At 44.3% G+C, this 23784-nt stretch overlaps 1 protein-coding gene across 1 annotated transcript in view; it reads right to left on the bottom strand.

The window, feature by feature from the left end:
* Positions 1-23784, bottom strand: part of PLXDC2 (plexin domain containing 2) — a 1375592-nt gene that overhangs the window by 170792 nt on the left and 1181016 nt on the right. Inside the window, exon 10 of the mRNA XM_086941957.1 lies at positions 166-226. Coding sequence (XP_086798083.1) covers positions 166-226 — 61 coding nt within the window. The remainder of the gene's footprint in view (positions 1-165; positions 227-23784) is intronic.

Raw genomic sequence — 23784 nt, 5'->3', positions numbered from 1 at the left:
GTCAAACAGTTCAGGAGTCCATAATTGCATTAGTGGCCTTATTCCGGCGTTTGCCACTTCCACCGCTCCTCCCTGTCCCGCCCCACCGCGTTTACATGCACAGGCCGCAACAGCATAGGTATATAAATATAAGAACGTTTATTGATGTTTTATTCTCATTCTTACCTCTTCAGGGCAACCGCTGTCCACCCAATCTTGCCTGTGCCGATCAAATCCGCTGGAGCACCTTCAAAGTCAAACATAGAGAAGAAACTATGAATATGGTAAAGAACATTGCCTTTGTCATTTGTGTAGATTCCAACATTGAACAGCCATCAGCAAAACAAACAGACCTGGCTTTATTGTGCTAATGCATGAAAACTGCATGTGTGCATGCTTGTGCATGCATGATTCTCAATGCTTTATCACAAGAAACCGGACCTAACCGCTTTGCAAAGAATGTTTTGGTTTAAACAGCTGGAATATGCACCCATATGCATGTGTGTGCAAATATGTGTGGTATACACAACTCCTCATTAAAACTTGAAAGGCCTGCTACAATGAAGAAATGAAACCTAAAGGATGACTTGGTTGTATACAATACGTATAAGGGACAATGTGTGCTGTTTACGTGTACGTTTGAGACCTAAATGAGTCCCGTGGGAATGGCAAGCTCTCTATACGAGGAGACGGAGTGATACATCAGAGGGCCAATACCATGAGGCGAGAAAGTTACGTTTCTCTGGGTGCAGCCAAAGGCCACTGTAAGTATATTTAAAGCACTGAAAATAACTGGTCTTGTCGACAGCTGTGCTGTCAAGCTGGATCTGAATATGGCAATCTCATTAGCTGCGATGATTCTTAGAGAGCTCCGAAACTGATTTAGTAGCAATGTTTATGTGATAAAGTTATCAACATCTCTGCACTCGGAAGCTGTGTTCTCAAAACTGCCTGCTGCAGTAAAACATATGCCAGAACACAAGCTCAAAGCAAGCACCCAGAAAAACAGATACATACTTTAAACAGATAAGTAAGATATGTGTGAATTAGGCAGTTTTCGGGGTGTGCAAAGTGTGTTGTGAACGGGTAAAGTCGTGCAAATATATTTGTTGTCTAACCGTACAGCATGCTCATCACCCTCATGACGTTTTTCACAGAAAACTGGTACTATTTCATCACGCAATTTACCGACGAAAATTGTGGTGCCATTTACTTGCAAGTTCAGTATAATACAATTTCCTTCTAAATTTTGAAACTGAATCAAACTGGACAATATTTTTTCTCGTAAGAATCTAAAAGGTGATAAAGTAGGTACAATGTTGAGATGTTCCTGTGAAAATCCAGATACAATTACGAGTAGTTATTTACTTTTTGCTATAAGTTAAAATGCAATAGAATTTTTCGCTGTACTTTGGGGCGCGTTAGGAGAGTTGCCAGTAAAGAACAATGGGCCTCATTTATGAGAAATGTCGCATTGCTGCGTAAAAGCAGCGATGCGTCACTTCTCAGTGCGCACTCCTTGCGACATTCCTGATGCGTCATATTTAATGTATGATGCATCATGTCGCAAGGAGTTACAGATATGTCAGTATTTCTGACGTATCTGTAAGCGCAAAAGTGACGCATTGCTGGAGTGTGTCACAAAAGTGACGCAACTCCAGCAATGCGTCCTTTCACATGGGGCAAGCCCCATTTGAAAGGGCCTGCGTCAGTCTTACGCCTGCTGTGAGGCAGGCCCAAGATTTTGACGCAACAGTGTCCTAAAAGTGACGCAGTGAAATCTCATAGATTTCACTGCGTCACTTCTACGACCCTTCCTTGCGTCAATACGCCCCCCTTGCATACATTATACCTGGCGCAGGTATAATATGGCGCAGGAATTTACAAAGTGACGCATCTACCTAGATGCGTCACTTTGTAAATTTGGCGCAACAAAGCGCATTTTTTACGCCACTGGTGCGGCGTAAAAGTGACGCACAGCATCATAAATGAGGCCCCATGTATTGGAGGACATTTAAAGATATTATGCAGGTAAATGAACTAAGTAGATTACGTTTTTCAAAAGCTGTGCTTATACAAGGTGTTTACAATGGAAATATATGTCCTAGTAAGTAAGTATAAATAAGAGGCATAGCCTGTTCAGAGGAGAAATCCAGAGGGCGATCAGTTGCTTCATTAAGTATTTTTTACTTTCTGTTGCATTGTATTTCCTATGTTACTTAATGCTCATGATTGAGTTCTATGGTTGTCCAGTATTAACTACTTTTTCGTTTCTGTAAATCAGGACTTCCACCGTGCATTTACACATGCTTATAATTTGTTTTGTTTCCAACATGTTTGCTTGTATATATTTTTAATTGTGTGCTATGGTGGTTCAGCATTAACTTTACATTTTAGTGTCTGTAAATCTTGACTGCCACCTTGTATTTCCTAGTTTGTTATACAGCAAACTTTACATTCTTTTGGTTGCATATTCAACAGATCTTAGTTAATCACACCATTTAGGATTTTAATTAACCTAATTAAAACAAATATATAAACTATTTCAAAATTTCATTCATTCATAAACTTTATTCGACAATTAAGTCATAAAAGTATCACATAAAAACATACATTTATTACAGAATAAAATCTTATACAAAATACATTTATATAAATATTTAAGAAAAGATTAAACTCCACAAGACTAATGTCGAATATACTAAAAAGACCCGTTAAAATCAATCTTTTTTAAAACAAATGTAAAAATTACAGTATTTATAGGCTTGTTATCACTGTTCCTGACTCAGTTAATCACAGTTAGGACAGCCCTCCCATTATTTTTATAAACTCCAAATGCCCAAATTATTATCAAATTATTTTTGATCGAATTACCCACGCCCATTTTAAAAATGTTGCCATGGCTATAGCAATTGGGGGACTGGGGTCTGTACATAGTATTCTTAATGCCTCTTCATGCCTGCGGGTACCAATTAGTTGACATACTGGTTTCACCCACTTTTTCTGAGGTGCAACATACAAGGGACAAAAAAAAAAGGTGGCTTATAGTTTCTTGTGTGTCCCTGCATTTAGGGTATTTGTCATATGGCTGAGATACCCGCCACCCCCTCTCAACACAATCCCCAAAAGGAGGGAAACCGGAAACAGTTCTTAAAGTTTTTGGAAGTGGGAGGGAGTGACCCTCCCGGCCGTATTTATTAAAACAAAATTAAAAACATTAAACGTTTCATGTTATGTACAATTTCATTAACACATTGCGATGTTTGGCTAACCTTAACATATTCTCTAATACAGAGGTTCTCCTAGCCGAACTAGCATCCTACAAAAACATTCTCTAGAAATACTGAAATTGTACATCCTAACGTTTAAGGGCCAACGGCAAGGTCATAACCGGTGTCAAGATCCCTAACCAGACTTACCCCTCCCACTTGGGAGGGGCGACAGCACAGAGGCTTACCTCAAGTGCAACTACTAACAATTTCCCTTGACTTGACGGGGGCACTTAAGACTCGACGCCATTTAAAGGTCGTTCGAAGACTCGTGTGAGGTATCTAGAAGGTATCGTGGACCTCCCCCCACCCCACACAACTTACCGCATCTGCCGTCGCAGATGACACTGGCCCCGGGAAATTCCCCAGGAGGGGGCTGTAACCCCTCCTACAAAGGAAGGGGCCTTGACCGCCTTTCCTTTACTTCCGGCGACCCACCCTTAGACGGGACCGCCTCCCCACTGAGGGGCCAATGGCCACCTCTCCCGAGCGCTCCCATCCGTGTTGGGTGACGCCCACTCATAGGGATCTTCTAATTAGTGCTCACCGATCATGACCTTTCCGCCTACCAAAAAATAAATACGACAATTCTTACTCAAACCTATGGAAACATTGGTCGCTACGACCGAAAGAGCATGCTTAAAATTACAACACTATATCACATCATTTTAATCGTAAAAACCTACACGACATTCACCATTCTTTATTACGCTCAACATCAAACTGATACCTTCACAGCCTGTAAACGAAACGGAAAACATACTTATAAATTCACTTTATTACAAAACAACTGGCTGTCCTCAGGGGCTGGTGGGTGGGTCAAAATTGGCTCTTCGTTCTGTCCCGAGCTCACGTGTAGCGAGGAGGTGCAGCTTCGGAGCACAAGAACAAGAGGACGTCTTCTGGTCTTGCGTCTCTTTTTATCCGTCTTCAGGGCGGGCGTAAACCCGCCCCTGCCTGCCCCTAGGGCGGGGCTGGCTACGTCGGTGTCTAGGCCAGCCCACTCTAGGGCGGGAAAAAACGCGCCCCGGCTACGCCGCTTCGGGCATACCAGCCGAGACGCGCCTCCCGCCCAAAAATGGCTTCCCGGGGGGATCGAGGCACTCCGCCATACGTGCGGGGGGACCGAGTGGTCGCCCCTTTCCATATGGCTGAGATACCCGCCACCCCCTCTCAACACAATCCCCAAAAGGAGGGAAACCGGAAACAGTTCTTAAAGTTTTTGGAAGTGGGAGGGAGTGACCCTCCCGGCCGTATTTATTAAAACAAAATTAAAAACATTAAACGTTTCATGTTATGTACAATTTCATTAACACATTGCGATGTTTGGCTAACCTTAACATATTCTCTAATACAGAGGTTCTCCTAGCCGAACTAGCATCCTACAAAAACATTCTCTAGAAATACTGAAATTGTACATCCTAACGTTTAAGGGCCAACGGCAAGGTCATAACCGGTGTCAAGATCCCTAACCAGACTTACCCCTCCCACTTGGGAGGGGCGACAGCACAGAGGCTTACCTCAAGTGCAACTACTAACAATTTCCCTTGACTTGACGGGGGCACTTAAGACTCGACGCCATTTAAAGGTCGTTCGAAGACTCGTGTGAGGTATCTAGAAGGTATCGTGGACCTCCCCCCACCCCACACAACTTACCGCATCTGCCGTCGCAGATGACACTGGCCCCGGGAAATTCCCCAGGAGGGGGCTGTAACCCCTCCTACAAAGGAAGGGGCCTTGACCGCCTTTCCTTTACTTCCGGCGACCCACCCTTAGACGGGACCGCCTCCCCACTGAGGGGCCAATGGCCACCTCTCCCGAGCGCTCCCATCCGTGTTGGGTGACGCCCACTCATAGGGATCTTCTAATTAGTGCTCACCGATCATGACCTTACCGCCACAGGTCCGGATAGTTGACCGGCTATCCGGACCCCCCACAAAACTCCTACCTAAAGGTCATGTTTTAACGTTTTTAACCAAGCTAAGAAGTCTCCTATGAGTAACTCATTCCCCACCCTTGACAAATGCACACCATCCCCCAAATACATACTGTCATCATTAATACAATTATGCGAGATCGAATGCAATGTCTTGGAACGGAACAACCTACTCACTTTGTTATTCAGTTTTCTAACAGAATGATTCAAAGCAGGGATCGAGATAGCCCCCCGCCACACTTTTCGTGGGATCATATGAGACCACGCAATTATGCACCCCGGAACTCTCCTCGCTAACCAACTTACTGTGGAAAGCATAGCCTCCAGGAGAAGTCGTCTACCGGTGGTGACCAAATCATTGCCCCCTAAATGCACTATGACTATGGACGGCGGTGACCTCATCCGCCCTAACAGACCCTCAAAGAATGCTTGAAACTGGTCAATACAGAGACCGCCTCTTCCGTAGAAGGACACTCTGTACCCGTATTCCCCAGGTACGTGAATCATGTCACCTGCTTTGAATACGTCTGCGGCCCGTCTCACGTATGAGTGGCCCACGACCCACACCTCCTTTCTCACAGCCGGTGATGTCTGACCGCTGGCCTGGTGTTGGGTCGACTGCATAGTCCGCCCTGCCGCGTAGGCTTGCGCAACTGAAAACAAACAAAAGACAAGAAGCGTGAGTACATGATTACAGCTTCACAACATGTGCAATCGCACATATCTCTTATAACAATTGGAGGACCAACGCCCCACTCGTTTCACTTGTTCTACATTAAGACCCCTGGCTGTAGCTTCAGTGGCAGCCCCTATTCGAAAGGAATGGGTCCCGAATTCGCCCGGGTCCAAGCCCGCTGCGGCAATGGCCATTGCAAGCACCCGCTGAAACTGGAACCTCGTCAGCGGGGTGGCGTCTGCATGCCTCAACAATGTCCCCCCCCATGATGCCACCCTTCGTGCTAGGTAATCTTCTAAACACTGTACCGGACACATGGAGGACCCGGGGGTCCTGCGAATGATCGTGCAGTCCCCCCTCCCATCTTGGTCGGTCTTGGACCTGAGAAAGGAGACAATCATCGCATCGCCCCTGATCTGAACGTGTTCCCGGCACAACCCCCCCACCACATCCTGTTTGTTCCTTGCAACCAGCTCACTTATCCTCATAGCCCCGTGAAATGCCAGCGTAAATGCAGTCCGGAACAAACACGTCTCGAAAGGAGACGAGCATGTGGTAGGGAGTGTGGCCAGCAACTGGGACAACCTATCCAGACCTATCGGTCGTCTCACATCTACTCTGCGACCCTCAAGGCGTTGCCACCCACGCAGCGCCTTTTGTACTGCAAAAGACGCTGTCGGGTCCTGGATGTTATGGGCCCTGGCAACAAAGGAAATGGCGGCACGATGCCTTTGGGCCGTAGCCACCGACTTCCCAGCCCTACGTAAGGACATCAGAAAATGTACTACCCACTCTTCCTGACCCCAAAGTCCCCCTCTCTCAGTCCCCAAAAAGGCTAAATAGGCCCGAAACGCCCCTTCATATGCCTTCCTTGTCCTGGGTGCTAGACTCTCTCCCACGAGGTGACGAAGTTCGGGGCACCGAGAGACCAGAGAGCTTCGGGGAAGGGTGCCGGCTCTGGGTCCGCTGAAGGAAGGAAACCCGAGAAAGCCTGCATGTGAAAACGAGACAGTGCATCAGCCGCCTGATTCATCACCCCCGGGACATGTTTTGCTCTGAATATCACGTTCAGTTGCATACACAGTAGGACAATTTCTTTGAGCAGCCTCAAAATCAGTTTACAACGGGCTGCCTGACTATTGATGCATTCTACAACGGTCATATTGTCAGACCAGAACACGACAGAATGATCTCTGAACCCTTCAGGCCAGGTTCTCAGGGCCACCAGAATGGGAAATAGTTCAAGGAAAGCAATATTACTCGTCAGCCCCTTCTCATGCCACCATAGGGGCCACCTTTGTGCCGACCATTTTGTGCCGAAGATGGCGCCAAAGCTTATGCTTCCCGCTGAATCTGTCCATAGCCCAAGCTCTTCGGAGGATACGGCTGGCTTGTTCCAGACGACTCGACCATTGAAGTCCGCCAAAAATGCTAACCAAATACGCATGTCCTGGCGGACCTCGGCCGATAACCTCGTGCGATGATGACCCTCCTTTAGGCCAACCATCGCTTGGGCGATTGAGCGGGAAAAGGGGCGGGCCATTGGAATCACCCTCAAGGCAAAGTTCAACTTCCCCACCAATTGTTGCAACTGATGCAGTGTAACCTTAGATGCAGTTAAACATACTTGGAGGGCTGCCCTGAATTTCAACACTTTGCTAGCTGGTAAACGGAAATACCCCTCCCTAGAGTCCAACTCGATCCCCAAAAACTCGAGGCAAGTCGTGGGACCCATAGTTTTACCTGGTGCCAATGGCACGCCAAAATGACCCATCAACACACAGAATTCAGCTAAGGCCTGGGCACATTCGGGATTTCCGGCGGGGCCAAGGAACAGAAAGTCGTCAAGGTAGTGCATTACATTTCGGAAACCCGTTTTCTCAGTGAACACCCATTGCAGGAAAGTACTGAATTTCTCAAAATAAGCACATGATATAGAGCATCCCATTGGCATACACCTATCCATGTAAAATGACCCCTGAAACCCGAATCCCAGAAGACGCTGGTCGTCTGGGTGTACCGGGAGCAACCGGAACGCTGACTCGATATCTGATTTCGCCATCAACGTCCCGGGCCCCAGGCGATTCAAGATGGCTACTGCCTCATCAAACGATGCGTATCGCACCGAACAAACCTCTGGATCAATTGCATCGTTCACCGAAAGACCATGTGGAGCAGACAGATTATGGATCAAACGAAACTCACCTGGGTCCTTCTTGGGGACCACCCCTAACGGAGAACAGACAAAATACGGTACCGGGGGTACACTAAACGGGCCAGCGACCCGTCCCCGGCTAACCTCTTTCTGAATCTTCTCTTGCACTACAGATGTATGTTGTAAAACGGAAAGTTGATTTTTGCACGTCCCTACACCCTGAAAGTCCCCCACCGGGATGCGGAAACCATGTGTAAAACCGTTCCGCAGCACCCCAGCAGAAGTACGATCCGGGTATTCGTTGAGCCAGGGAATCATTGCCAAGGTATCAATCGGGGTTGGTAAAGGCGCCCCTCGGACTATCCTAGACCTGTTTGGCGCCTCCCTTACCCCCATTCTCACTCGTTCTGGCTCTGCACGATGACTCAGGATGGGACGACCCACAAGTACTACATTCGTGTTTGAATTTACACGATCCCGGAGGCCTGGTACATTTCCCTTTGTTGAAATTAAAGCAGAAACCCTTTTTCCCTGTATTGCCTGCGGGTCTCGAATAATCGTCGGTGCTCGTGCTTTGTCGAAAGGGCGTCCCCACATTTTGGCGGGAGTAATCAACAACATTGCTCCCAACCAATGGCATTTTTAACATTCCTGATTCTTTCATTTTATCCCATGTCACAGAATCGTAACAATCCCAAGTCAAACTCTTGTTATGCTCCTTTTCTTTCCTGAACAGATTGTCATAACAGAACCAATGGTTACCTTGATATGCTGTCGAGTAACCCATAATTCGTGATTGATAAATGGGAAACTCAGGAAGCAACTCGGGCCTACGTTCCCCCAAAATCGATGTAAAAATACCCCACACATTGCCCCAGTTGCCAATATTCTCATTTACCTTAAAGGCGGCCATTTTTGCGCGCCAAACACTTGGATGCATTAGGTCCTTCTGACTCTTGACATGCTCTACCTCATAATGATCGACAAGCAAGGAGAATATATTCACGTATTCCCCCGCCCAAATCTTTTCTTTTATTGCTAAAGGAACATGCTGCCCCAATCTTTCTCTACGAGAGGGTGCTGACTCGTCCCTTGCGATCGGCAATGGCCGCTTACCTGAACCGGATGCTGCTTCTGCCACTTGCGGCTTTTCTATCACCGCCACCGGTGCGGTCACCTTGGCTGCTTCTTTTTCCTTACGCAGCTTTTTTATCAGCGCCTGTGCCTCGGCAGCCGTGGCGCCCTCAGTACTATCGCCCAACCACGCTGCTAGCTGTGCTGCCAGCTCGGGGGGCATATCCTCGTTGGATGTCGGGGTGATGACAACGGGGATTGGATTCCCCTCCATCGGTAGCGGGGTCGGCACCTCGAGCGGGGCAGAGGGAGCCGGGACATCTCCCCCGGCTGGAACCCTTCTCGGCCTCTTAGGTCTTCCTCCAGCCGGTGGTTGGCCCGATCCCTCCTCCCCGTCTCGCTCCGCCAGCCGCTTCTTTATGTCGGACATATCCTTACAAAGGGCCCAAACCATCTGCTCAGTCGTCATTCTCTTTGCGCCTTTCTTGGGCATCTCTCCGACGAAGTATCTAGAAGACAAAGAAAAAGATCAAAACGCTCAAAATTGGCTCTTCGTTCTGTCCCGAGCTCACGTGTAGCGAGGAGGTGCAGCTTCGGAGCACAAGAACAAGAGGACGTCTTCTGGTCTTGCGTCTCTTTTTATCCGTCTTCAGGGCGGGCGTAAACCCGCCCCTGCCTGCCCCTAGGGCGGGGCTGGCTACGTCGGTGTCTAGGCCAGCCCACTCTAGGGCGGGAAAAAACGCGCCCCGGCTACGCCGCTTCGGGCATACCAGCCGAGACGCGCCTCCCGCCCAAAAATGGCTTCCCGGGGGGATCGAGGCACTCCGCCATACGTGCGGGGGGACCGAGTGGTCGCCCCTTTCCATCAGTAACCCCCGCCCATCTTGCTGTAAATAACCTTGTAGGGAGGGTGCCTACCCTAAGTTGGAAATAGAGCTTACGGTCAAACGGTTTCTCTATGGCGTCCCAGTATATTTCCAATTCTGGGTAAACCTTAAATTCAAGGAATCGCCCTGTAAGGTGAGATGAAAGGCCTTTTGCGCAGGTTGTTGAGATAACCATCTTCCCGTATATGGCCTTCATATCTTTTTTAGATCGGAAAACTGCGTTTGTTGGGTCATCCCACAGATCACTCATACCCATTCTCACTAACAGGGATCTAATTGCCTTCAGGCAGCTTATTTTGAGAAAGCAGTCCTTTTCGATAATTTCCTTGAGACCCCGGGCATAATGGTGTAGTTCCTCAGTTGTCCATATTCTGCGCCAATACAATAGTGGTCGCCGAATAGCCAGATCTTGCACTGCTCTTCTTCCAAGATCCCAGAGCAGAGGTGTTATGGGGGTGCTTTGCAGGACACTAGTAGCTTTGCACAAAAATTAATTTTCTATTAATATCAAACGTTTCAAGTTTTCAAACCCCCATAGTTCGGCACCGTAGAGGGCCGAACTTAACACCTTCATCCCGTAAATCTCAAGGAGTGGGCTGATAGGTTTCGTAAATGAAGTTTTGAACCTTTTCAGAAGAAGACCTGCCTGCTGCTGGTGCTTTAGTATAGACAGATCTAGTTGACTATTCCAGGGCAGGTCTCTCTGCAGGGTGACCCCCAAATACGTAAAAGCGTCAACCTGCTCTAGCGGGCAGTTATTCATGTATATGCTTCCTCTAAAACAGGGGTCTCCAAACCGGTCCTGGAGGGCCGGATCCATGCCAGATTTTTTAAATTACTACATGTATCTCAATGGGGATATCCAAAAAATCTGGCATGGATCCGGCACTCCGGGACCGGTTTGGAGACCCCTGCTCTAAAAGGTTTAAAAGACTTGGAGGGTTTATGTTCACTAAGAAACATAAACTTTGTTTTGGCGGTATTTATTTCTAGTCCGCGCAGCAGGCAGAAGTCCGTGAAGCACCGGAGGTCCCGTTGGAGGCCACTCAGTATTTTTGAGATTATCAGGGTGTCGTCCGCAAACATGAGGATCGGGATGGGGTTGCCAGCCCTCACAGGGGCGTCAGTAGGGACTAAGGAGAGGTATGTATAAACAAGGGAGAGAGTAAGGGATTTGTTTCACATATGTGAAAGGGATAAACTCCAAGTCCCCTGGACTATGGGTATAAATATAACAAAAATGGAGTATCACCATAGGAATCTGAGGAAGATTCTGAATGGGATATATTTACAACCAAAGGAGTATTACTCTTTGTTAAAAAAACCCTCACTCAACAACCTGGTTGGTGACATGCTTCATCATTGGTGTCCACCCTGATGACCGAGTGTCACCAGGGTGTGCTGCGACACCTGAACTACAGTGGAGCTGTTTTTTTTGAGTGATTGGTGCAAAAAAAGAAAGATGGTGATCTTAAAAATTGTCCTGGTATAACTTAATTGAAAAAACTTTATTTGTAAGCAACTGGACAATATTAAAAATAGTGAAAAGATACTGGTAGGTGATTATGACCTTAAGTATCTATGTGAATGGTCTACATGTTCAACCTATCCGAGGTAAATCCCGGGTTTTCATCAGGACCAGAAAAAGAAAAATGGATGGTCTACACACACTAACGTGCACCCAATCCTAAATTCCTACAGCCTAATTGCAAAAATCGTCAAAAGGCAAAAACTCAAACCTTATTTCTATATTCTACCGAAGATGCATAAAGGCAAGATTCCACCTCCAGGCAGACCCATTGTGCCGGGGAGGATTGGTTCTCTCCTGGAACCATTATCCAGATTCTCTGACTTTTTCCTAAAAACTATTGTCCAGTCAACACCCACATATCTACAAGATACCAAGGGCCTCATTTATGAAAAGTGACGCATCGCTGCGTGAAAACAGCGATGCGTCACTTTTCACTGCGCACTCCTTACGACATTCCTGATGCGTCATATTTAATGTATGACGCATGATGTCGCAAGGAGTTACAGATACGTCAGTATTTTTGACGTATCTGTAAGCGCAAAAGTGACGCATTGCTGGAGTGTGTCACAAAAGTGACGCAACTCCAGCAATGCGTCCTTTCACATGGGGAAAGCACCATGTGAAAGGGCTTGCGTCAGTCTTACGCCTGCTGTGAGGCAGGCGCAAGATTTTGACGCAACAGCGTCCTTGTATCCACCTCAGGGCCTTGCCCTTCACGCCCAGTTTTTCCAGCCTACTTAGCAGCACTGCATGGCTAACCGTGTCGAATGCGGCCGACATGTCCAACAGCACCAGGACTGAGGAATTGCCATTGTCGGCTCGCATTCGAAGGGTGTCCAACATGGTTGCCAATGCAGTTTCTGTTCCGTGGCCTGGGCGGAAGCCAAATTGGCCCTTATCCAACAGGCAGTTGTCTTCCAGATATCCTGACAGGGACCTACTGACCACCTTTTCCACAATTTTTATCGGGTAGGGCAGGAGGGATATGGGTCTAAAATGCGCCGGAATCGTAGGGTCCAGCGAAGGCTTTTGGAGCAGGGGAGTAACCACTGCCTGCTTCCATGCATCCGGCACTGTGCCTTCCTCAAGAGATTGGCGACAAATCTGATGCATCCAGGGGAACAGCTCTATCCCATATTCCTTCCAGATCCTGTGCGGAAGGGGGTCTAGAGGTGACCCGAATGACACATTCTGGGCCAGACTGAAAAAGAGCTCCTCTGTAAGAGGGGTGAAATTTTCCAGTGATGACAATATTGGTAGAGGTTCCTCTTCTTCTGCCTGTGCCACTGCATCTTTGCAGCTGTCCCTTTCCTCCTTCAGCCCCCCACAATTTTAGCAATCTTTTCCTCAAAGTAGATCGCGATCTCATCGCATAGTTCTTGAGTAGCGACCACCATATTACTCGTACAGGTGGGATGTGAGAGATCCCTTATGATATTAAAAAGGGTTTTGGTACTGTTAGGGGACTGAAGAATAGTAGTGGCATAGAAGTGTGCCTTGGCTTTGGCGATGGCTCCTTTATATTTTGCCTGTTCCACTTTCAACAATTTTTTGTTTTTTCTCTCAGGTGCGCATGGGTTAAACATGGAATCCCTGACCCTCTCTCTCAGGCTCACATGGGTTGAGCATGGAATCACTGACCCTCTCATTTAGGCTCACATGGGTTGAACATGGGATCACATGTTTTAACAATCTGCTCAAATTACATGCTTCCATTACATCACCTGCAAACGTTCTATATAATGTTGCATCTTGAATCGAATATAAGGGATTCTCGCCAACACTTATCACAGCATGAGGTAATCTTAATAAAAAATATCAAACTATGGAAGCCTTGGGCCCGAACAATAACATAGATTTGAGCTGTTTTTTATTCAATTCAATTCAATTCAATGAATCTTTATTCTGATATAAAACCATCCATAAAAGTACAGATACATCACAACAATTCATCCAGGTAAAAACCATAAAAGAAATCATTTTTTAAAAAAACTGATAAAAAATGGTACAAACGATTTACATAAAGTGAGCTCAAGTAACAATATTTAAAAATGCAACAAGGATTGGGTTTAGATTGCCGCATATGCACTATAAATAAAGATACAAAAACGGTACATGAGGTAAGTAACCACAGTATGTGCAAAAATACAATTGTTAGCGCAATTTTACAAAAAGTGCAAAACTATGCAGACATAGTGCAAATTTTTTCAGACCATATTCATTGTTGCTCGAGAGCGAACAGCCAATTGGAGAAAACTGCGAACTCTAAAAATTACAACATCATTGTCTAACATTAATACATTTCTAAGGGCTAAGTTAAAATCTCTCAAGGCGTTCTCTCTGAAATATGGCATTAAATAATGTTTGGTGTACTTTACATAGAAACCACAGAAGAACATAAAATGTAAAAGGCTTTGTTTGCCACCTAAATTACAGGGACAGCTTAGAATTTCCAGGTTTTTATTGAAGCCCAATGGGAAGCAAAGTAGATTTTTGATGCTCCCATCCCTGAAACGAAACAACAGGCTCCTGTTCCATCTGCCCATTTTTTTCAGCAGATAGCCCTGTGGCATATTATTAGACCTGTCGGATGTTCCAAGAAGTGGCATATACTTTAGAATAGTAGACTTTTCCCTATCCTTTGTATGCAGGTCATAAAGAGCCCTTTTCACAAGGTTCTTATGGGTACAATTGATAGTTACGGTGATAAAAATAAATGCCCCATTCCCACACTTAATAAACTTTTCTCTACTGCTCTTATCCATGGTATATAATTACCCCGTTTACATTTTAAACAATCTATTATGATTTCTCGGGTTAGAGAAGCAGCAGGATTCCGCCATATTTTCAAACAAAACAGAGTAGGCCTTGATCTTACGAAGTCCTCCACATAGAGGAGATTCAGTTCCCTGTGGCAGATAAAAGTTGGAGCAGAAATCACCCCACCCCCTAGAACCTTCCAACAAAATCTATTCTCCTCGGTCTGTAAATTGGTGCAGTTTGAGTAGCCCCACACCTCTGCACCATAGGTTCCAGTTGGTATACATTGGGTTTTATAAATTTGTAGCAATGGTGCTGTGATCTCGGCATATTTAGGTTGCCGTAGGCTGATAATGGAGTTAACAGCTTTACCCATTTTATTCCTCCCCCTGGCAACATGTGGGTGCCAGGAGCCAGAGTCTGAAAAGAATAAACCTAGATAAGGAAAAGTGCTTGTGCTTTTTAAAACATTATTACCTGAGATGATTTGAGAGATTTTGTGCTTTTTTGGCCCACATGACATAATAAAAGATTTACAAAAATTGGTGCAAAGACCAAGGTCAGCCATATATAAAACAAAACCGGATATTAAAGTGCGTAGGGCATTGGGTGTGCGGCCCATAAGGACCGCATCATCCGCATACAAAAGTATGGGAAGTGGCTTGTTGTTAATATTCGGGACATCATTAGTCAATTTACATAAAGAGGTACTCAATTCATTTATGTAAGAAATAAATAGGAGGGGGGCCAGAACGCAACCTTGTCTGACCCCCCTACCAATTAAGATATCCCCCGAAACTTCCCCGTCATTGTTAATTCGGACGCGTGCTTTTAAGTCACTATGTAAGTGAGCTAAAAAATAAACAAGTGACTCGTCTAACCCATCATTTAGCAAGACAGACCAAAGGCGGGAGCGATTAACAAAATCAAAAGCTGAACTTAAATCCATAAACCCCAAATATAAAGGGGATTTTTGGGCAATAGTGTATTTGGCCAGCAATAGATTTAGATTTAAGCATTGCTCCACAGTCCCTACATTGCATCTGAAGCCTGGCTGACACGGGTGTAAAATCGTGTTTACCTCAGCCCAAGTCTGAATTTTGTTAAAAATTACCCTTCCTAAAATCTTCAAGGTGTTATCTATTAAAGATATGGGACGATAACAACCAGGATCTAATCTATCACCTTTCTTGAAGATTGGCACAATTATACTATTTGACCAGGTTGCCGTCACTTGATTATCAGATAAATTATTAAAAATATTACAGAGTAAAGGTGACCAGAAAGCGGGCTCTGATTTGATTTGGTCAATGGACAGTCCATCGGGGCCGGGTGCTTTGTTACTTGCACTTTGGGAAATAGCATCCTCCACCTCTGATATTGAAACATTCAGTGCCTTAAGGTGGTTCTGTGTTACTGTTGCTATCGCTGAGTCAGGGGCAGCGTAAATGCTACAGATGCATGTCCTCTGGTATGTTACAATTGATGGGGGTTATATTTGACCCAAACGATCTCAAGTGCTTTACCCCACACCAGAATCCAGCGGTATCTCTCAGTGCAGCTGTGCATGCTAGGGATTCCCAATGATCTTTTAGCAACTCTTCTGTACGTGTTTTTACGGCAAGCTTATAACTCGACCTAAGTCTCCTCACCTCGGACTGATCCCGCGGATCAGCCATAAGAGCGGCCCGTAAATCAAGATTTGCCTTAGAACATGTGGTGTCAAACCATCTTGGGTTTTTGTTGTTATTATTTACTGGGGTGGGTTTAGAAATCTCCTCTTTTATAGCTCTACACAACCAAGTAAAAGCCTCAATGTTATCATGTCCAGAGTTGTCACAGGATAAGCAGACAGACACTAGCGAAGGGTACTTTTTACTTATGCGGGCTAAGACCTCCTTATTATCTATCCCCTTCCAGACTACCATAAGATTGTCTGTAGATGCCACCAGATTTTTGGCCCCCGGTTCTTTACGTTTACACATTTTTTGGGGGATTTTGAATGTGGACAAAATAGGGTTATGATCACTATATATAGAGTTGGCAACCTCAGCCTTCAACAGACAGTCCCCAAGCAAGGAAGATACAAAAACATAGTCTATTGTTGTTGAGCTTCCGCACCCAATATAGGTAGCTGCTGGGCCTGTGTCCACATTAGTGTTTATCTTTTCTTAGACATTGACCAGATCTCGTGTGGCTAGGTAGTTCAGTAGTTCTTCCCCTCTTTTGCAGGGGGGATCGAAGGACAATATGAGCATTGAAATCACCGCCAACACAAATACCAACAAGTTTACTGTACTTTTCCCCGTCCACAATTCCATCAATAAAATCAAACAGCCTTATAAAATTTCCATTGGGATGTGTCGGGAAATTATTATTTTAAAAATTAATTAAACATACCCTCATCCTATTAATATAAATCAGGGCCTGCAAGTTCGTGTCATCGGTCCTCAGAAATTCAATTTTAACATCTGATGTTATCTTAACCCAGATTGAAAGGCCCCCACTCGGCCGACCCATGGTTGGGGCAACAACAACTTGGTTATGACAACTATAGCCCTCAAGAAGCAGGGAAGCGGTACACCAGGTTTCTTGGAACATTAAAATCTCATAATTAGTAATCCAGTTTATCCAATCCCTGGATTTCATTTTTGTCTTTAGGCCAGCAATATTCCAACTCAGAAGTGTTACGGACTCAGTGAATATAGGGCTGGAAGTGGTATTGATCGTTATTTTCAGGTCAGAGAGTGGTATAAGTGGCTCAGAATTTACAAATGGCGCACTGTAAAAGGCCATTCCCTTCTCTGCACTCAATGGATGAAGTCAGTCAACTCCCTCCATGCCCGATAAAGCCGCATATCGGTTATAGACAGGGATGAGGGAGTCGGCCTGGTGACCAAAGGGAGGCCTTTGATTGATTACAGGTGCCATTAGGTATCTGGGGTAGAAGTAAGTTAATTCATGAGCTGTGATAACATTACTGCGATTCTCTGGGGGCCAACTTAAGATATATCTAACAGCTCCGGGGTCTCTGAAATTAATTACAATAATGTCCCCCTTTAAATCCTTTGCTCTATGCCCTAACCAAGATAGGCGCCTAACATGTAACACTTCTCCATTTATATATGGTGGGAGAGGTCGATTTTGTCTAAGCCAGAATATGACCTTATTTTTTAACTGGTGATGATCTTCTCTCTTGTCTTCTTCTAATACTGGGACTCGTGTGAGGACAACCGCTAGTGGGACTGCCTCAGGTGGAAGTTCTATTGTATATTTCTTGGGTTGAGTTGCCTTGATAGGTTTTTCGATGACTTTAGTATTTTGGATATTTCCTGGGGCTATTGGTTTCCCTACTGATTGGGCTTTTTTATCCCTAATGTCAACATTCTGAGTAGGTTATTTGGGGGGCACTGGCTTTGGGGCTTTCTTGTTTATTTTCCTATCACTTGTTTGTCCATTTTGAGCAACCAATTTTACGGGAGGTACTGGTGGGGACTTTTGTTGTTCCTTTAGTAACCCTTTGTTAGCCTCAATAGATTGTTCCAAACTCTCCTACTTAAATGTTATTTTCTTCAGTCTCTCTGTTAATGGTAATATGAGAGCTCTGAGTAGATGTTCGATATTGCCCATTAGGTTGTTATTACATGTTTTTACTATAGGGTGATGTGGTGGAGTGGTTATAACCGGGAGTGAGGGTACATCCAATTGTGGGCTTTTCAGTGAACCAAAATCGATCGTAGTAGGCTTGCTACTATATGGCCCGCTCTTCTTTTTTCTCCTTTTTTTGGGAGGGGGGTCATGTGATCGGGGGCATTTGGTTTTTTAAAATATTTTTTCCCTGCACAGTTTTCACTATTGTTACTTGTGTATCAGCTAGAACTTCCACATCTTCTGTAGAATTAGAGAAAGTTGCGGATACGTTTAGTTGTTGTCCACTATTTGTGGGGGTAGAAGAGGTTATATTTTGGAGGAGTAAAGGAATACCATCATCATTAGAGACCTCTAAACCCTCACGCTGGGTATGGCTCGTAGCATATGGTGAAGTAGCTAGCTGTAGTGGCTCTAATGAGGATCTTTTTTATTTATTTAGTTCAATGGATCTTCGTCGCTCAGTGCGGCGCTCAGCCAGAACTAATTCCCTATCCACACCCAATGTAGCCTTAATGAAATAATCGTCCAGAGTTCCCCTATCGGTCCCTTCTGCTATTGCAGTTTTGCCCCTTGAGGACATAGTGTCCGCTGGGCCAATTGGGCTGTGCTATACCACAATGGTGAAAGTATATCGATATTTACCAAGGCACCGCTCACAAAATACCAAATGTAATAACGACTCACTATGTAGTAGACACTGTGGGGCGGCCAAATATGATCGAACAGGAACAAGACAGGGGGGGTGGCCGAGTCCAGTCTCCTTAGGCCTCTGAGGACCTAAGAGGGCCCGACCTTTGCCCGGGCTTCGCCCGGCGCGTCCTGCGCGCGTCCTCGCGGACGAGGAAGCAGGCAGAGTTTTATGCACCCCCTGGTGCTACAAAGTGAGGGGGTGGTGTCTTGGCGTTGAGGCTGCTGGGAGTTGTAGCTCCTACCTGACCGGCGGAGCCAAGCCCGGCCAGTCAGGGCGTGCAGGACAGCGCAGCGCAGCGGAGGCAAGCCCGGCCACCACACAGGGACAGAGAACCGTGAAGAAGCCTCAGCGGAGCAAGGTAGGCTCGGTCGGCGTGCAAAACCCTTCTCAAAATGCCAAAATGCTGTTTTTTATAATTGAGACATTGATGCCTCATTAACCTCACATTAATATGTCAGGTTTCAATTTCTCAAGGCAGGCAGCCTTACCTCAGGTATAAAGCAGAGTTACAGCCCAGGATCTAAATCTGAAGAAAAATGATGTTTTGATGATCTTATTTACCCTCAATATTTACTGAGCATTTCTGAACTGTATTTAGGCAATGTAATGTCCATACTATAGATGTATGTAGGGGGGTTTTAAATGTACGTAGAAATGTCATTTGTTATTATTGTGTCATTAAGAATCACTCTATGACAGTGTTTAAATGTCTATGCTCAGAGTCAGCTCACTTTAGTAGTCTTTTATTATTTCGTTTGTTAAGTAGTATTCACTTTAGGTCTGATTCACCTAACATTATTCACACGAGCTCTACCGTACTAAGATGGCCGCTGTGTACTTCGCGTGAACAGTGTTTCAGTATTTCTGTTGTCTATCTCTTGCACTCTCGACTAGTATTGAGACCCTTTTTAGGCTCGCAGGAGGTTTTGTAAGTTCAATGAACTAATCGAGTGAGCCTGTTCAGCGTTAACCAGCACTTTAGGAACCACATTTATGAAACTAAGGTGAGCGTTGGTTTCCACCCACGTTTATGTTTTTTCGGTATGTAGACTAACGGAACAGTAGGTAACCTTCTGGCATTTATTTCATTGCAGATTCAAGCATTTATATTCATACGGATTCATTTATGTTGTGTTTGTAGACAGTTTACATGCAGTTATAGTCCGCCGTCTTCGTGATGTTTTACAGTCATTTATTGTTTACAGATCATTCGGCGCAGACTTTTGGGGTTCATCCAAACTGCGAGGGTTTACTAAGGTCAGCGGTTGTTGTATGTTATGTTCGAATTGAGGTCTCGCATGTGAGAGTCAGACAGCAGTTTTGTCTGGTTACGGCATCCGTACCACTCAGAAGTCTGATCACTAACCACATTTTTTAGCTTGTGCACTGGACAGGTACCGTTACTAAACTTTTTCTCTTCATTTGTATGCTTTGTCATAAGCATCATTAACACCATAACATAGAAGTATATTTTTTTTAGACACACGCTTCACTGATTTCGATTTGGTTTGAGCACTGTTCGTCCTCTCAGCCTCCTTATTGAATTTATACACCGACTGGTAGATAAAGGACACTGAGCTATGATCGTTAACACTTTAAAAGCTGCATGCCCCAAGAGGTGTGTCTCAGAACTTTTGTAGTAGGCCTATAACTTTGTAGGTATATGCGTACAAACAATGTAAATATGATGAGATATAGGAATGTGCAATTACTTTTTTACAATGTTTCACTTACAGCGGCCCCTGAGGAAGGGACTCCATGTCCCGAAATGCATCAGGTTAACTATCAACAATCGCCGCTATGATTTAGTTTCATGTTAAAAGTTAAACTATTTTCATATATGTATAATTGAAGGAAACATTATGTATATGTAGTCATGAAGAATTTACTTGTTCTATGGTCAATATGTAAATACAAAACAGAAGATAATCATCTCCAACAAACAACTAAAAAGAAAAATTACAGAATCAAAGATAAACTAAAGACAAAGTGTGAAGTGTTATTATTGTATCAACAAAAAGTTTAAACGTGATGTAACAATTTGAGAAAGCAGAGCAAAATAGATTGACCACAGCAGTGTGCTAAGTTCAGGTCGTGACAATCGTCTCGCACCTATATTATTTGAGTCAGATAACTTAGGAACAGGCAGCCCAACGACACATAGCAGCACGCTATAGATTGAATATAATTGTGAAGTTGAAATCTAAACTAGACAAGCATTAACAAAACAGGTGTGCTAGTGACCCCATTTCTTTTGCAATCTTTACTTTGACAAATGTATAATTGTGAATAAATCTTCTTCATCATTTGACATATTGGTGCAGGTGTTTGATGACACTCATTTGACTCAGAAAAATGCAATCCTTACTATAACCCCTATAATGATATACTGTGCAATAAGAAGAGACAAAATCGCAATCATGAAGAAATTAAGAATAACATACAATAATCAAATAAGGATGCCATTATAGTAAAATACTTGTAATATAAAAATTGTTATATAGTTAAAATAGTTATATTATAAAATAGATATGTCAACATAGTCATTTATTTAGGGAATGAATTAATAGATAGTACAATCTACGATTCAAAATATTTTTTGTTGAAAATTATGCATACCTTTGTTACAATATTTTGTTTAATGTTTTTTCTCCAGATTAAGCCTTTCCAAAGTTTTTTCAGTTTTGGATTATCTGTTTGTTATTTCTTTTTTGTATGCAATCTAGACCTAGATAACCAAGTTTTAAAATTGTAACCATCATCATGTTCACACAAACCCTGCTCCAAAAATATAGGCAACAATTCTTATCTAGCAATGTTCTGATTTTTCTTTATTTGGAAATTAGGGCCTAATTACCATGTCGGTGTGACTGCAACTGACAGGGCATTGGTGGCAGTCCAACCAGCATACAGGCCTTCTGTTCGACCGAAGAATTTGGATACAGGCAGTCGGAGAGCAGAGGTGTGGCGTAAAGACCGCTGCCTTCAACAAAGTCCAAGATATTATTGGAGCAAGGTCACAATCCTATCCCTTCAATTGAGGCTGTGACTATGCAAGCATCGCTATAGGGAATGGGATGTCCCGTTTCAACTGCCTTTTCATGGCCGTCCGACAACCATTAAAAAGTAACTGACTTTGAGGGCCTAAAGCAGGGCCCTGTCTTTTGTGGGCCACTGCTGAGTGGCCCTAGGGCACACTGTGCCTGGCACACAGTGCATAGATGTGCACAATGTGCTGTGGCTCTTTCCCTGGGCCGCAGCTCAAGGCACTGAAAAAAAAGAACTCTTTACGACTGCCTGCATGGCAGTCCTGTCTCGATTTGGGTGGATGGGACTGCCAACTCATTGTCAGGCGGTCGCCTGCACGCTTCGATGGCGGTCGGCAGTCTACAAACTGCCATCATAATTAGGGCCAGATTATGAAGACACCGTTTTGTGATTTCTTAATTGCGAATCCTGGCGAGTGTGTGTTGAACACTGTCTGCGATTCCAAGGGGATGACCTACCTCATATACATTAAGGAGGAACGTGCACATTTGCGACCCCCTAGGAATCCCAAAAAATACAGGGGTGGTAGCCTGCTAGCGTCATCAACCCCCATGTCCTTGATTGCTTTTAAATAAAACATTTCTTTTTGTAAAGTAGCCTGTTTTCCTTAAAGGAAAACGGGATGCTTTAAAAAAAGAAAAATGAAAAGTTTTCAATTTATTTTTTAAGAGCAGGCAATGGTCTTTTAGAACCCCTTCCCATTTGACAATGGGTTATCACCTACTTGAAGTAGGTGGTAAAATGCAAATGTTTTGCGACCACATTTTGGTCACAAAACATTCATACATACCGATGCGATTTGGTATTAGGAAGGGACACCCTAAGCACGCCCATTCCTAATAGCGAATCATAATACCATTTTGCGATTCGGTAATTGAATCGCAAAATAGGCTTTGCTACATCTGAAAAGCCTTTTTTGTGTTTGCAAATGGGCCGATTCTGTGAATCAGCCTTTTTGCGAACTCAAAAAGGCTTGGTGCATTTTGCCCTATGTTTCTTACACTAGGTTAAAAAAAAAGCAAAACCAAATTGTTTTGTTTGTCACAAAAAGTTGAGCTTTTCCAGAAACAAAGCAATACTATTGTACTCCTAATGTCTAAAAATGTTTTCCTTATGTTTTGTAAAGCAATTAGCATCCTTATGTCCACAGTGATGTTATCTGTTAAGTCTAACAAGTCTTTCCTTGAGAGAATCCATACTGTCAAATACAACCAAGATTAACGTTATATCAGGATTTGTATTAAGTGGCTATGACTCAAAGATCACTAACAAACAAGAGAATTTTGTAAATGTTAAAGATATGCTATAAAGGGCTTGTAATTAGTTGGGGTTCTTTTCAGCTCACAGAAACACAACCATTTTCGAAAAAGAGGATGGCCTACTGTGTTGTATAGCATTTTAGGACCCTAGTCTAATTTTTCTGATTCATGTCCTTATATAGGTATAAATCACCATGTCCTTATATAGGCATAGAAATCATAACCATATTTAGACATAGCTCATGCAGTCCAAATACGGAATGGCTACTTTCACTAGTTCTGAAAATCCACAACAATTTCTTTAAAAACTCAGCTTCAGCAGTTAGGGACTTCCCCTTGCTTGAATATTGATTTATCCAAGAACTCATGGAGTTTTATAAGAACTGAGACTCTTTGATGACGTTATTATGTCCAACTTTACTTCAAACTCGGCACCTTGAAGGTATAAATATGCCCACACTTGCCCAAGCAAACACACAGTGATTTGGAGCAGTTCGACTATATACTTGCCCAACGCTTCTCGCTACAGCAAGTGCTGAAGGAAGCCGACCCTCCAGCAGATGCACTGGAGAGACGCTGTCTTTTCTCCTGCCGAGAAATCCAGCTCCAGTGTTTTCAAGCCCCCCTTGCGGGGTGTTGGGAAATCGAGTCCTGAGACTGAGAGATACCAGACCTCCTTCATTCTAAACCAAGGTACAGAGCTGTTTAGACCCTAAGAGAAATCTTGGATAGATTCTTGGCAAAAAGAATACTAAACTTATGCTACACCACACTTACTTCTTCTCTCGTACTCGACTTAGGTTAGGTACATCGGGGTAGGCGTATTTTAGAAGCACCAGTTTAGTACTTTGAGTCTTTATTTATTTAT

Source organism: Lissotriton vulgaris, chromosome 10 (genome assembly GCF_964263255.1).
Source record: "Lissotriton vulgaris chromosome 10, aLisVul1.2, whole genome shotgun sequence".
NCBI lineage: Eukaryota > Metazoa > Chordata > Amphibia > Caudata > Salamandridae > Lissotriton > Lissotriton vulgaris.
This window is presented reverse-complemented; position numbering and strand designations above follow the sequence as displayed.